The sequence below is a fragment of the Scleropages formosus genome, chromosome 15 (genome assembly GCF_900964775.1).
Source record: "Scleropages formosus chromosome 15, fSclFor1.1, whole genome shotgun sequence".
Classification (NCBI taxonomy): Eukaryota; Metazoa; Chordata; class Actinopteri; order Osteoglossiformes; family Osteoglossidae; genus Scleropages; species Scleropages formosus.
Genome location: NC_041820.1, coordinates 22,030,637 through 22,046,202, shown reverse-complemented (window position 1 = coordinate 22,046,202; position 15,566 = coordinate 22,030,637). Strand labels below are relative to the sequence as shown.

The 15,566-nt window shown below is 47.7% G+C and overlaps 1 protein-coding gene across 7 annotated transcripts in view; it reads left to right on the top strand.

The window, feature by feature from the left end:
* LOC108919534 (ryanodine receptor 3) overlaps positions 1 to 15,566 on the top strand; it is a 200,030-nt gene that overhangs the window by 89,108 nt on the left and 95,356 nt on the right. For all 7 annotated transcript variants that reach the window (XM_029258294.1, XM_029258293.1, XM_029258295.1 and 4 more), the window contains 8 exons: positions 9,415 to 9,518; positions 10,026 to 10,109; positions 10,264 to 10,423; positions 11,317 to 11,464; positions 12,657 to 12,862; positions 13,066 to 13,240; positions 13,465 to 13,673; positions 15,335 to 15,534. In XM_029258294.1, the coding sequence (XP_029114127.1) occupies positions 9,415 to 9,518; positions 10,026 to 10,109; positions 10,264 to 10,423; positions 11,317 to 11,464; positions 12,657 to 12,862; positions 13,066 to 13,240; positions 13,465 to 13,673; positions 15,335 to 15,534 (1,286 nt within the window). The remainder of the gene's footprint in view (positions 1 to 9,414; positions 9,519 to 10,025; positions 10,110 to 10,263; positions 10,424 to 11,316; positions 11,465 to 12,656; positions 12,863 to 13,065; positions 13,241 to 13,464; positions 13,674 to 15,334; positions 15,535 to 15,566) is intronic.

The following is a 15,566-nucleotide window of genomic DNA, read 5'->3' as shown; positions in this document are numbered from 1 at the left end:
ATTTTTAAATTAAACTTGGTCACTCCAGTAGTGACACAAGCAATGGTGTATAGGGGACATTTGCCAGAGGGTGATAACTTTGAATTTTGTGATTTTTTTTTCCCTCTGTTCATCTGTTGTTTCACTGTCTGCACCCTTTTTCCTGGGACACCTCCAAGAGCTGTTGAACCTTTCATTTACAGGCAGTCCCTGGGTTATGAACTTCCAACTTACATACAACCCATAATCACAAACCATGCCCATTTAAAAAAAAGTATTAGTAGGAAGGTGATCAGAAATTATGGATATTCTGAAATAGTTTTATGTGATGAACATCGGTTTATGTCATGGCTGCGGGGCTCAGGAAGGCGACGGACTCAAGCGCAGTGTGAGTTTCCAAATTTATTGGAAAACAAGGAACAGGCAAGAGAATGGTCAGGGGACAGGCAAGGGTCATGCGATCAGCGATCTCCATTGAAGGGACAAGACAGAAATTGTGGTCGAGGAGAAAAAAGGAAAAAGGTCGGAAATCCAGGAAGTGTTTCAGGAACCATGGGTCAAGGGGGAAATAGCAGTTGCTCATTTCTGAGGTTCCTCATGGGAGACCCACTTGTGCTGCCTTTTATGCGTCCTCCCATCAGGTTGCAACAGGTGTCGCCGCTGTGTTGGCAGGTGGGGTCGCAACAGTCCCCCCCCCCCCCCGCCGACAGGTGGCTTTGGATGCCCTAGGCCGGGAAGGAGGACACTCCAGGGGGCGAAGGGCCAGCCACTCCGGATGGGCCCTGTGGAAAGCCATAATCAGCTCAGGGTCTAAAATGTCAGGGGCATCTACCCAGGACCGTTCCTCCAGGCCATAGCCTTCCCAGTTGACGAGGTACTCCAACCGTCCCCGTCGTCGGTGGGAGTCAAGCAAGGACCAGACATTGTAGTTTCCATCCCCGTTGACCGGCACAGGAGGAGGCTGGGATGCCGCAACGGCTGGCCGGTGGAACGAGACACCGCAGGGTTTCAGAAGGGACACGTGGAAGGTGGGGTGTACCCTAAGGTCACGGTACGTTACCGGGGTCACCCATTGTAAGACCTTAAACGGGCCTATGTAACGGGGCTCGTTTCTTCGGCGGCACCTTCAACCAGAGATCCCGCGTTGAGAGCCAAACCCGTTGTCCGGGCAGGAACAACAGGGTCCGCAGGTGGCTGTCGGCCTGCCGTTTGTACCTCTCCGAGCTCTTGCATAGGTGGATCGGGATGGTCCACCACACGCTGCCGCTCTCCCGATGCCAGTCTTCCACCGCAGGGACCTGTCTAGGAGGGGTCTGCCAAGGGAACAGGGTTGGTTGATAGCCTAGCACACACTGGAAGGGCGAGAGCCCTGCAGCGGTGTGGGAAGCAGCGTTATGTGCATACTCCGTCCTTGGTAAGTATAGGGCCCACTGGTGTTGGTTATGGGAGCAATAGGACCAGAGGTACCTGGAGACCTCTTGACTCCTAGGCGTGCCCAGAAGGCCTTCCAAAGCCTAGGGGCGAACTGGGGCCCCTGGTCTGAGACGCTGTACAGCTAAAACACCTGGTGGAAGAGGGTTTCAGCTGGGTAGCGGAATCAGCCTACACACCTTGGAGAAGCGTTCCACAACCACTAATACCCTCGGAGGCGGGGAAGTCCACCAGGAAGTCCACCACAATGTGGGTCTATGGTCGGGACGGCGCCAAAAGCAGTTCCAGGAAATGAAAACGAGTAAAAAATTAGGCCCAGCGGACCTGACAAGCGTTCAGTCAACGGACCTTCTCGAGATACTCGAGATTACAGTGGTCGGTGAATACGAGGAACAGATGCACCGCTCCCTCGACCCAGTGCTGCCACTCCTCGAGAGCGAGTTTCACGGCCAGGAGTTCCCAGTTTCCTATGTCATAATTGTGTTCGGCCGATGACAACTTACAGGAAAAGTATGCGTGCGGAAATAGCTTTGGGGGGTTCACTTGCTGCTGGGAGAGAACGGCCCTGACTCTAACAGACGAGGCATCCACCTTGACCACGAATGGCAGGGAGGTGTCTGGATGTTTGAGCACCACAGCCAAGGTGAAGCGTTCCTTGAGGTTCTGAAAAGCAGTCGCGGCGGCTTCGTTCCATGGCAGGCGGGAGCCTGTCCAAGCAGTGAGAGCTGTGAAGGGGGGCTGCTAGGTACTGAAACCTCTGATAAACTGTTTATAGAAGTTGGAAAAGCCCAAAAGCCATTGTAGCATCTTCACTGTGGTGTGCCTAGACCAAGCTGTTACCGCACCAACCTTTCAGGGGTCTGTGGCAACCCCTTCTCAGCTCAGGATATACCCCAGGAAGGAGACTTTGGTCTCATGAAATAAACATTTCTCACCCTTGAGGTTTCATTTTATTCATTTAGCTGACACTTTTCTCTAAAGCAACTTACAATTTTAAGGTCATAATTATTATATGCTTATAATCACTTAGCCATTTACACAGCAGGGTAATTTTTACTAGAGCAATTTAGGGTAACTACCTTGCTCAAAGGTACTACAGCCAGAAGTGGGAATCAAACCTGCACCCTTTGTTTCCAAAGGCAGTAGCTCTAACCACTATGCTACCAGCTGTCCCTTGACATGCAACCACTGCTGGAGCAGCTGTTGTAACACCTTCCGTAATTGGTTGATGTATTCCTCTCGGGTCTTGGAGAAGATCAGAATGTCGTCAAGGTAGACTATCTCAAAGCGGTTGACAAAGTCCCCCAGAACGTGGTTCACAAACGCCTGGAAGACTGAGGAAAGCATTTAACAGACCAAAAGGCATGACCTGATATTCATAATGGCCTAGGGATGTGGAAAACACCATTTTCCACTCGTCCTCCTTTCAGATACAGACCAGGTTGTATGCGCTTCGGAAATCTAGTTTGGGGAAGATGGTGGTTCCATGGATACTTTCAAGGGCTGCTGTGATCAGAGGCAAGGGATGTGGGTACTGAATGGTGATGGCATTTAACACTTGGTAATCGATGCAGGGTCAGAGGCCCCTGTCTTTCTTACCCACAAAGAAGAAGCCAGCAGAGGAGAAGAGGTGGATGAGGCCTGAAGACAGCGCCTCCATGAGGTAGTCCTGCATGGCCTTCTACTCAGACAAAGACAGGGAGTACACTCAGCCCCGGGGCGATGTCGTTTCCGGCAACAGATCAATAGCACAATCCCAGGGTCGGTGAGGGGGAAATTTGGCTGCACGGGTCTTAGTAGAGACTTCCCGAAGATCCCCATACTCAGGAATCACCACCGCGGAAGCCCTGCAACTCCCTTGACGGACGTGGCCCGACAGGGAAGCGACAGGCAGGAGTGCCAGCACCCGTCGCCCCAGGCCACCAGCTCCCAGTTACTCCATCAGAAAGTGGGGTCATGACAGACCAGCCACAGGAAGCCTAGAATGATCAGGTTGTCAGGAGCACGGATCAGAAAAAAGGTCAGGTCCTCCCAGTCACCGCTCCTATCCCGACCTGGAGCAGTATGGTGCGGGTGTCTACCACTCCCGACCGTAAGGGTTGCCTGTTGAGGGCACTCACCTGCAACTTAACCGCAGAGATCTGGCCGGGGATGTGGTGCACTTTAGTGAACCCCATCCATCCATCTTCCTCCGCTTATCTGGGGCCGGGTCGCGGGGGGCAGCAGTCCAAGCAGAGTCCTCCAGACTTCCCTCTCCCTGCACACCTCCTCCAGTTCCTCTGGAGAAACCCCAAGGCGTTCCCAGGCCAGCCGGGAGACATAGTCTCTCCAACATGTCCTGGGTCTGCCCCGAGGACTCCTCCCAGTGGGACATGCCCGGAACACCTCCCCAGGGAGGCGTCCAGGAGGTATCCGGAACAGATGCCTGAGCCACCTCAACTGGCTCCTCTCGATGCGGAGGAGCAGCGGCTCTACTTCGAGCTCCTCCCGGGTGACTGAGCTCCTCACCCTATCCCTAAGGGTGCGCCCAGCCACTCTGCGGAGGAAACTCATTTCTGCCGCTTGTATCCGCGATCTCATTCTTTCGGTCATGATCCAGAGTTCATGACCATAGGTGAGGGTAGGAACGTAGATCGACCGGTAAATTGAGAGCTTCGCCTTATGACTCAGCTCCTTCTTCACCACAACAGACCGGTACAATGACCGCATTACTGCGGACGCCGCACCGATCCGTCCGTCAGCCTGCCGCTCCATTTTTCCCTCACTCGTAAACAAGACCCCGAAATACTTAAACTCCTCCACTTGAGGGAGCAACTCCCCCCTAACGCGGAGGGGGCAATCCACCTTTTTCCGACTGAGAACCATGGCCTCAGATTTGGAGGTGCTGATTCTCATCCCCGCCGCTTCGCACTCGGCTGCAAGCCTCTCCAAGTGCACGCTGTAAGTCTTGATTCGATGAAGCCAACAGGACCACATCATCCGCAAAAAGCAGAGACGAGATCCTGCGGCCACCAAAACAGACACCCTCCGTTCCCTGGCTACGCCTAGAAATTCTGTCCATGAAGATAATGAACAGAATCGGTGACAAAGGGCAGCCCTGGCGGAGTCCAACATGCACCGGGAACAGGTCTGACTTACTGCTGTCAATGCGAACCAAGCTCCTGCTCCGGTCATACAGGGAACGAACAGCCCGTAGCAGCGAGCCCTGAACCCCATAATCCCGAAGTACCTCCCACAGGATGTCATGAGGGACACGGTTGAATGCCTTCTCCAGGTCCACAAAACACATATGGACTGGTTGGGCAAACTCCCATGAACCCTCCAACACCCTAGTGAGGGTATAGAGCTGGTCCAGTGTTCCACGGCCAGGGCGAAAACCGCATTGCTCCTCCTGAATCCGAGGTTCGACTATCGGTCGGATTCTCCTCTCCAGTACCCCGGCATAGACTTTCCCAGGGAGGCTAAGGAGTGTGATCCCCCTATAGTTGGAACACAATCTCCGGTCCCTCTTCTTAAAAAGAGGGACCACCGCCCCGGTCTGCCAGTCCAGAGGCACCGTTCCCGAGCTCCACGCAATGCTGCAGAGGCGTGTCAGCCAAGACAGCCCCACAACATCCAGAGACTTGAGAAACTCGGGGCGGATCTCATCCACCCCCGGAGCCTTGCCACCGAGGAGTTTTTTGACTACCTCAGCAACTTCAGCCAGGGTAATGGACGAGTCCCCCTCCAAGTCCCCGGCCTCAGCTTCCTCTACGGAAGGCGTGTCGGAGGGATTGAGGAGATCCTCAAAGTACTCCTTCCACCGCCCGAGGACATCCTCAGTTGAGGTCAGCAGCGCACCACTTCCACTGTAAACAGTGTTGGCGGAACGCCACTTCCCCCCTCTGAGTTACTGGACGGTTTGCCAGAATCTCTTCGAGGCTGACCAAAAGTCTTCCTCCATGGCCTCACCGAACTCCTCCCAGGCCCGAATTTTTGCCGCGACGACTGCCAGAGCCGCGTTCCGTCTGGCCCGCCGGTACCCGTCAGCTGCTTCAGGAGTCTCATGAGCCAACCAGGCCCAATGGAACTCCTTCTTCAGCTTGACGGCATCCCTTACCTCCAGTGTCCACCACCGTGTTCGGGGATTGCCGCCACGACAGGCGCCGGAGACCTTATGGCCGCAGCTCCGAACCGCCGCCCCGACAATGGAGATGTGGAACATAGTCCGTTCGGACTCAATGTCCCCAGTCTCCCTCGGGACCTGGTTGAAGCTCTGTCGGAGGTGGGAGTTGAAGACCTCTCTGACAGGGGCCTCCGCCAAAGATTCCCAACAGACCCTCACTATGCGTTTGGGCCTGCCAGGTCTGTCCAGCTTTTTCCCCCGCCATCGAATCCAACTCACCACCAGGTGGTGATCAGTTGACAGCTCAGCCCCTCTCTTCACCCGAGTGTCCAAGACATACGGCCGAAGATAGAAGAAACGACTACAAAGTCGATCATCGACCTCCGACCTAGGGTGTCCTGGTGCCAAGTGCACTGATGGACACCCTTATGCATGAACATGGTGTTTGTTATGGACAAACCGTGACTAGCATAGAAATCCAATAACAACTCACCACTCGGGTTCAGATCAGGGAGGCCGTTCCTCCCAGTCACGCCCCTCCAGGTGTCACTGTCGCTGCCCACGTGGGCGTTATCTAATTATCATTAGATAATCATTTCATTTAAAAGGAGTTCACATACTTTCAAGAAGCTCTGTATATATGTAATAGTACATGTGTAGTACTTGCAGTATATACTTATATACATATAGATTATTTATGTTCCAATTTTACGCCAACACATGGCGGATGAACTGGGGGGCTATTAACAAGCCCACACCCGCCCGCCGTCTCTCACCCTGGGCGACGCCAGAATAGTGGAGAGTCCACCCCTGGTTGAGAAGAGTGGTTCCAGAACCCAAGCTGTGAGTGGAAGTGAGCCCGACTATATCTAGACGGTATCTTTCAACCTCCCGCACCAGCTCAGGCTCCTTCCCCGCCAGTGAGGTAACATTCCAAGTCCCAAAAGCAGAGTTGGCGCCTGAGGTTCGGGTCGGCCGGGCACTCGGCCCCGACCACCGCCCAAATCACAACGTACCGGCCCCTTATGGTTTCTCCGGCAGGTGGTGAGCCCACCGAAGAGCGGCTCCACGTCATGACTTGGAGACCTGGCCACCAGGCGCTTGCATGCGAGCCCCCTCCCCCCAGGCCTGGCTCCAGGGTGGGGCCCCAGTGGCCCCATACCGGGCGGGGTCAACGAAAGCCTTGGTTTAATTGTCATCATAAGGGGCTTTTGAACCGCACTTTGTCTCATCTGTCATCCAGGACCTGTTTGCCATGGGAGACCCTACCAGGGGCATATAGCCCCAGGCAACATAGCTCCTGAAATCATTCAGGCACTCAAACTCCTCCACCACGGTAAGGTGGCGGTTCAAGGAGAGGCTTTAGCGAACCCCATATCCATAAAACAACCCACTGCCCCAGAATCCACCAGTGCGCAAGCATGCAATAGGTTTTCTGCCCAGGAGAAGGAGACCGGCAAAGTCAGTTGACCCTTGTACTCCCTGGGACTCACCTGCAATTCTCTGTGGGTCCCTCATGTCGGCTGCACTAGGCAGGCTAATCGGCCATGGCAGGGAGCCGCAGTATAGGCACAGGTGCCCCTAGAGGCAACCCCTCCTTTCTTCGGGATCCAGCTTGCCCTGACCCACCTGCATCAAATCTGCCTCCTCACCAGCTTGCGTCAGGGGCGAGAGAGATGACCAGCGTCGTGGGACCCCCCCGTCCAAGATTGTCCACAGCAATGGCAGTCTCCATGAAGTGGTCGAAGCTCCAAGCCTCCTCGCAGTAGGCCAAACTGAGCTAGTTTGCAGTCAGGGTTGGAGCCCCTTTTGAAAGCAGACGAGGAGGGGAGTGGAGTTCCAACCGCTCTGCTCTGCCAGGGTCCGGCACTGTAGGGTGTAGTCGGCCACAGACCGCGTCCCCTGGCACAGGTGCAGGAGGCAGTCACCGGCCAAGCGACCAGCATTGGGGTGATCGAACACTGCCTCAAATTTTTTCTGGAAGACGGCATAGGTCGTCTTCGGACGCATGTGCCACCCCACCATCACCCAGGTATGTGCTGGACCAACCAGTAGCACCACCATGAAGGAGATCTTCGCATTCTCTGATTGGTATGTATGGGGGGATCTGGCATACACCATCTTGCACTGCATCAAAAAGCCTTGACAGTGCTCTGGTGATCCATCATACCTCTCCAGGGTGGCGATGTGGGTCCCTGGGTACGGGGTGCTTGGAAGTGCTGGTGCAGCAACCTCTTCCAGGGGGGTCGACTCAGCCTTCTCCATGAGTTGGAGAACCCTTCCACCTTGGAGGGCGTTGATCAGCCCGTCGAGGGTATCTTCCATGCATTTGAGGGAGCTGGTTGTGCGCACCAAGAAGGGCACTCTGCGAAGCCAAGGCACTTTGCATAAGAGCAAGCTCTTCTGTGTCCGGTTTAGAGGCGGAACCTTCTGTCATGGCTGTGGGGCTCAGGAAGGCGACGGACTCAAGCACAGTACGAGTTTCCAAATTTATTGGAAAACAAAGAGCAGGCAAGAGAATGGTCAGAGGACAGGCAAGGGTCAGGCGATCGGCGATCTTCGTTGAAGGGGCAAGACAGAAATCGTGGTCAAAGAGAATACAGGCAAGAGGTCAGAAATCCAGGAAGTGTTTCAGGAACCACAGGTCAAGTGGGAAATAGCAGTTGCTCATTTCTGAGGTTCTGCATGGGAGACCCACTGGTGTTGCCTTTTATGCGTCCTCCCATCAGGGTGCAGCAGGTGTTGCTGATGTGCTGGCAGACGGGGTCGCCCTAACTCAACAACACAGGGCACAAGGCTGGAGAGGGAGGGGACACACCCAGGATGGGACGCCAGTCAGCCGCAAGGCACCCTAAGCAGGGCTTGAACCCCAGACCCACCAGAGAGCAGGCGCAGGCCAAACCAGCTGCGTCACCGCATCACCTTACTGTAGTTACATATTATTATTGTTGTTATTATTATTATTATTATTATTTATATGTTATATTAAAGATGTTTTAGTGTATCCAGAAGTGGTTCTTTAATGTTTTTTATGCATAGAAAGGAACACAATTTGACTTAAAGACAGGGTTTAGGAACAGAACTCGTTCGTAGTCCGTGGACTGCCTGTATTATTTTGTATTTTCATGTTTACTACCTCCTTTGTTGTAACACAACACAGTTTCTCAGAGTCTGGTTGTATTCTCTAACAAGAGACATCTACTACGTTGCAGTGTTTTAAGCTCAAAACACCTCTGTACCACCAAACCAGAGCTGCATTGGGAATTGCTTAAATAAAGTTAGATTTATATGTGCACAGTTTAATTTGAGAACCTTGAAAGAAGACATGGTGAATGTCTTTGAATGTCCCAATGTTATCAACCTGAAAAGCTGGAGAAAAGAGCGACTGCAGATGGGCATTCCAAGTGCTTTTGAGTGAATGTCCATTAAAGCAGCATCGGACAGAAAGTCTGAAGTGAAATTATTGTAATTTGTTCACAAGAGCTGACTGGCATTCTTCTAATTGGTACAAATGGCTGCTCACCTGAGACTCAACACATTGTAGATCAAATTTTTGCATGTTTTCTTGGTAAATAATTAATTGGACTCCACCTTGGTTTTCAAAGCAGTTTACAGAAGAATCGTTTATTTGAGTCATATTCTGTTATATTTTTCACCTGCAAATCCAGACTTTTACTTATATGCATTTTTCCAAGAAAATTTGCTTTCAAGAATCCATCCCATACCAAAATAGCACTTTCTCAAAAACTTTGGAATGGAATGGAACCCTTATTGTATGTAAATAAGTGTATCTTTACTATTTTTGTGTCTTCATAATACATAAGACTGTGTATATCTGAAGAGGGCTGAGTTGATCTCAAACCTGGCTTAGTGGAACTAACAATCTGTTCTTTCCTCAGGTGCGAGATGATAACAAGAGGCAGCACCCTTGCCTGGTGGATTTCTCCAAGCTACCTGAAACTGAAAAGAATTATAACCTGCAGATGTCTACAGAAACCCTAAAGTAAGTTCACCATCTAAGTTCTTTTTCTGAATGTGGTAGGGAAGACTGTTCTGGAGCTGTTTTGTTGGATATCCAAAGTCCTGCCATCTGAACAGTGAGGTCTTGCTATTGTTTCCCCTAATGACTCAAAGTAGTGACAGTTGTAGAGCCACCCAAGCTCCATCTGTTTATTTGTATCTTCAGGTGTTGAGACCTATGTGTCCAATAACCATAAGACTTAGGAAGAAACATGAGGAAATATTTACTACTTAAAGCAGAAGTTATTACTCAACCCCCTCAGTCATCATTATTGTTCCCTCAGTGAGGTATATGGACATTCAGCATGTACTGTTTTTGTATACTATAAATATTTGGGTTTTGCCTGAATGAAGATCAAGGCAACACTAAATGCAACATGTTGTGGTACGGTGTAAAATATGATGAACATGAGTACTTTTTAGTGCTGTGAATGCTGTATGTGTAATGTCAATGAGATTGTGGTTATTTTACTGTATGTAAATATTCCAGGACGTTGCTGGCACTGGGATGCCATGTTGTCCAGGTCAACATCAATGCAGAAGATGATCTAAAAAAAATGAAACTTCCTAAGAAGTATGTCTCCACTTTGTGAAATTATACACTTTTATCAAATTCCTCAAGGAGTAGAATAGCAATACTGAGTGCTTATTTACGGCATGTATATTGACAAGTGAGAGATTTGTCTTACATGGGAATGCTTTAGGGTGATCTCTTGTTTCGTTTGAAGCTACATGATGTCGAATGGTTATAAACCCTCACCACTGGATCTTTCTGACGTGAAATTGACACCTGGTCAGGAAGTTCTGGTTGATAAACTGGCTGAGAACGCTCACAACGTCTGGGCCAAGGATAGAATCAAGCAAGGATGGACCTATGGCATTCAGCAGGTAAGGACACACAAGATGTCAGGCTGTTATTGGCTGTGAGCTTTTTAAAACAGAGGTCCTTAACCTCTTCTTGGCCAGGAACCCTTTCAAGAATCTGATGAAAGCTAAGGACACCTAGAAATATTGTCCATAAATAAATCTGGAGAAAATTCATCCAATTTCAATCACCACTTGTCCTGAGCCGGGCTGCGGTGGACCGGAGCCTATCTTGGAAACATTAGCTTCAAGGCTGAGGGAGGACACACACTAGACGAGACACCACGAAATTAGGAGAAAATATTGTACAGAATTTATTTCAGGGAATTTTTATTATCTTCAAACAAAATTGTGTTTTAGCACAGTGCTATTTTATTTTTAACCTTTAGAAGACAATGTTATTTTCTAAGCAAGTCTGTGTTTCAGGGACCCCTGAAGCCAATCAGCAAACCCTGGGTCAAGAACCTCAGATTTAAAAGAATAATACTAGTTAAACTGCATTGTACCAAGTACAGTTGCTAGGACATATATTATTATATTGATAAACAACATGTAAACACAACTATGGAATAAAGAAATGCAAGGAAAAAATATTAATCTGGATGCAATGTGTAATTATCTCTGTCATTTAAACCTTGCAAGCCAATTTATTCTTTTATGGGCACAACAAATTATAAAACATTGTACATACTATTTGCAGGACTATGTTCTTTAGATAATGCGTAAACATAGAAAAAAGACTAATATTGAGGGTTCTAAGATGTTTAATAACAAAGACGGCCAGTTAAGTATTCAGTTGTCCTGAGGGATTGCAAACTCACCCATAAGAAACGCCAGCCCTAAACACACTGAAGTAGCTCAAGCATTGGAGAGCCTGCTCACTGCTGGAAAATTAATGATGTCTTTGTCTTGTGAAGGATTTGAAGAGCAAGCGCAACCCACGACTGGTGCCATATGCTTTATTAGATGAGCGCACTAAGAAGTCGAACAGAGACAGCCTCCGTGAGGCTATTCGCACACTAATTGGGTATGGATACAACATTGAACCTCCAGACCAAGAGAGCGGTAAGTCTTCTCAGCTTCGTCTTCTAGCAAACATCATCAGTAATGTCTGTGATATTGATCAAATGAGTTTGATCCAAAATATATTTCCTCACTGCCTTGGCTGTAGCTAGTCTGTTGAGCCTAAGTTAGGAAATGTTTTGAAACTGACCTAGAAACGTGCTCTTGCATGTTGAGGAGCAGACAGTAGTGCCACTTTTGATCATGTTCGTATTCTTAACATTTGTTTTAACCGTGTTGCATATTTGGTACTTCAGGCTTCTAATTATTCTGTACAATAGTCCTAATGTGCTCCTTAAAACCAGTCAATTATTGAAATACTATTTGTTCCTTTACTAATTACAATTAGTTTCTACCCCATTCCAAGTTCACCCCAAAATCAACCTCTATCATGCCTCAAATAGTAAATAGCTGTAAATCACATTACAATTGAAAGAATAACAATTATTAACATTACATATCAAAAAAATGAAAAAATAATGATTCAGCATAGTAATCTTACTGTATTAGCATATGTGGACTGTCCTGAGGAAGACAAAGGTGGTGGTGTTAGGTGAAGCAGTGGGAGGTGAATGGTGGAGGAGGCTAATGGAGAGGGTTACGTTTTTAGCTCTTGCTTTGATTTCAGTTCTCATACAATACCTTGCTTTCTGTCTTTCTGTGATCTGGAGTCTTTTTCAGGCCTTTTTTTTTCAGTCTTTCACCATGCTGTATACAGTTTAACACTTAACAGCATTTTTCCAAACTATGAGCCACACACTCACCTTATCTAACACTTAACTTTTTTCTTCGTCTCCAGCCAGTTTTCAGAAATGAAGCACTATAATAAGTGAACAATTAGGCAATGAAAACACAATGTTGCAGAAAAGGCAGCAAACACAAACATGTAGTCATACCTGCAAGTCATACCTCAGAAAGCTGGAGAACAAATGAGAGCATGGGTATCTTGTTACCACAATGCAGTGCATCTCAGTCTGTCTCAAACAGCTACTTGGTACAGCTTTCAACTGCGGTCTCACTTCATCATGGCAGACTGAATGTTGCCAAACTGGACAAAATGTGACAGACTGTATGAATGAAAATCTGGACTAATTAATGAGAGAATGCATTAATAGCAGCCTGCCAGATATGTGAAATGTGTATTTTTAAAGTAAGACTTTGTCAGTTCAGTGTTTTTCTTTTTTCTTTCTTCAAGCTGGCCATGCAAGTGAGAGGCTGAGCATCGACAAGATCCGTTTCTTCCGTGTAGAGAAAACGTACGCTGTGAAAACAGGGAAATGGTACTTTGAGTTTGAAGCAGTTACAGGAGGAGACATGCGTGTCGGTTGGGCTCGACCAGGATGCAGATCCGACCTGGAACTGGGCATGGACGACCAAGCCTTTGTGTTTGATGGGTATAGGGTGAGTCCCCAGTTTGTCTTTCAAAGGTACCACCACATTGTATTTATTGTAAGAGAATCTGAACCCAGAGTCCAGCTGGGCAAATGTTATGTTCCTGAACATTTGACCACTTGCACAATTCTGTGTTCCATTACTCCTGTCTTGAGCAATGGATGATGTGTTCTGACTGCGTTTCTCACAAATGTCCTGTCTGAATTTTTTAGGGTCACCGCTTCCACATGGGCAGCCGCTTCTTTGGCCGTACCTGGCATGCCGGTGATGTGGTGGGCTGCATGATCAACATGGAGGACAAGTCCATGATTTTCACTTTGAATGGGGAGATCCTTATCACCAACAAGGGCTCCGAACTCTGCTTCGCTGACTTTGAGACAGAGGAAGGTAAGCCCTGTTCTGCTGCTGGAGTGGTCATGTCTTACCAATTATCCTGAACCTGGCCATTGGCCAAGAGAGCCCACAAGGAGCAAACACTTAGCTGAGCTGGAAATAAGTTGTGAATTTCATATTCGCAGATTGACTTGGACCCTGTGACATAAACAGGTGTTGTTAATTTTTGGTAAGCACAGTTGCCTGTTGCACTGATTTCATTTTGGGCTTTTCTTCAGGATTTATCCCAGTGTGTAGCTTGGGCCTCTCACAGATTGGCCGCATGAACCTTGGAAAGGATGCCAGCACATTCAAGTACTACACTATGTGTGGTCTTCAGGAGGGCTTTGAGCCCTTTGCTGTTAACATGAATCGAGAAATCACCATGTGGTTCAGTAAACGTCTACCAACCTTTGTCAATGTCCCAAAAGACCACAGCCATGTTGAGGTAAGTTCTCAAAACCCCCAGCTACACAAATACAGGCACAAACAGTCCGGATAATAATGTACCAAATAACATTTATTTTATTTAGTATTTTCTTGGTTTCCTTTGTATATGATAATGTGCAATGATAACTGTAATGCAAAAAGGCAGGAAAACAAGGACCTTAAAACACAACTCTTTCAGACTCACTTCTCTTGTCTCGCTGATTTCCTGTCTAATCCATCAATATACATTTTATCATTTGTCACAAATATATTGTATTTCCTATCAATTCTGTACCCTGGTAGTCATGTAATGTTATTAATATCTTTGTTGAAGTTTACTCCTCTCTACCAATTCTATCAGCAACTACCCGTGTAATCTATGCTGGTTTAAATTGTGACATCAGAGAAACTGACCATATTTTGAGACTAGCATGTCTCCAACTATTTAGCTCTGTAAGTTAAATGCACTTTTGTTCTCTCTGAGACATACATTGCTTTGAAGAGAAATGACTGCTAATGAATATATGTAAGTATAAATATGTACTGTATATGAGGGTAGGTCAAAAAGTGCCTGTAATAAAGGACAACTAGTAGCATAGAGGATAGAGCTGCTAAGTTTGGATCCAAAGGGTGCAGGTTTGATCCCCACTGCTAGCTGTAGTACCCATGAGTAAAGTACTTACTCTAAATCACTTTGGGAAAAAAAACAATACCCATCTGTATAAATAGGTAAATGCTTATACAGTAATGCACCGCTTAATGACCAATCGCATATACGTCTGTGGTTCCATAAGATTATAATGGAATGAAAACTTATGTGTTCATGGTGGTGCTGCTGTGAACAAACCTACTGTGCTGCCAGTCATATAAAAGTATTGCACATACAATTATGTTCAGTACATAATACTTGATAATGATATAAACACCTGCGTTACTGGTTTATATACTGGTGGCGCAGTGGGTTGGACCACAGTCCTGCTCTCCAGTGGGTCTGGGGTTCGAGCGTCCCGGCCTGGGTGTGTCCCCTTCCCCCTCCGGCCTTATGCCCTGTGTTACCGGGTAGGCTCCGGTTCCCCGTGACCCCATATGGGACAAGCGGTTCTGAAAATGTGTGTGTGTGTACTGTATTTTTTATTGTTATTTTAGAATGTACTTTTTCTGTTTATAAAAAAAGGTTACTGTAAAACAGTATGCTGTGTTATGCCGGCAGCAGCGTCATAAATCTTGTGTTTACCGCGTCTTTTGCATCAAGGCTATACCATCTAGGTTTGTACACTCTATAATGTTCGTACAATGGCGAAATTGCCTAACAACACATTTCTCAGAATGTATCCCGTGTTAAGCGACACATATCTGTAATTGTAACCTTCATATTGTAAGTGGCTTTTGAAGAAAAGCATCAGCTAAATATGCAAAAAACATTATTGCGGATACTTTTTCACTTAACCTCCTACATTTACTCATTTAGCAGATGCTTTTCTCCAAATGCAGAGTTCAAAGTAAGCAAAAGTGCGTTCAACAACAAAAAAGCTTTACATACAAACAATTATGAATACACCACTTATCTGCATCAAGCAACACTATCTCTGAGTGTTTAGCTTTAGTTCTGAGGTGTAGTGTCTGACCTTTACTGATATCTCGGATGTATTGTAACATTTATCCAATCCTTCATGTGTGTAGGTGACCAGAATTGATGGAACAGTTGACAGTCCACCATGCCTTAAAGTGACTCATAAGACGTTTGGAACCCAGAACAGCAACGTTGACATGTTGTACTGCCGTCTAAGCATGCCTGTGGAGTTTCATGCAACCTTCAGGAGCAACCCTTCAGTTGACATAAATGGAGTGCATGAGGACGAGACCCAGAAGCCAAAACACAGGTGAGATGCCACTCAGTGTACTTCCAGTGCAA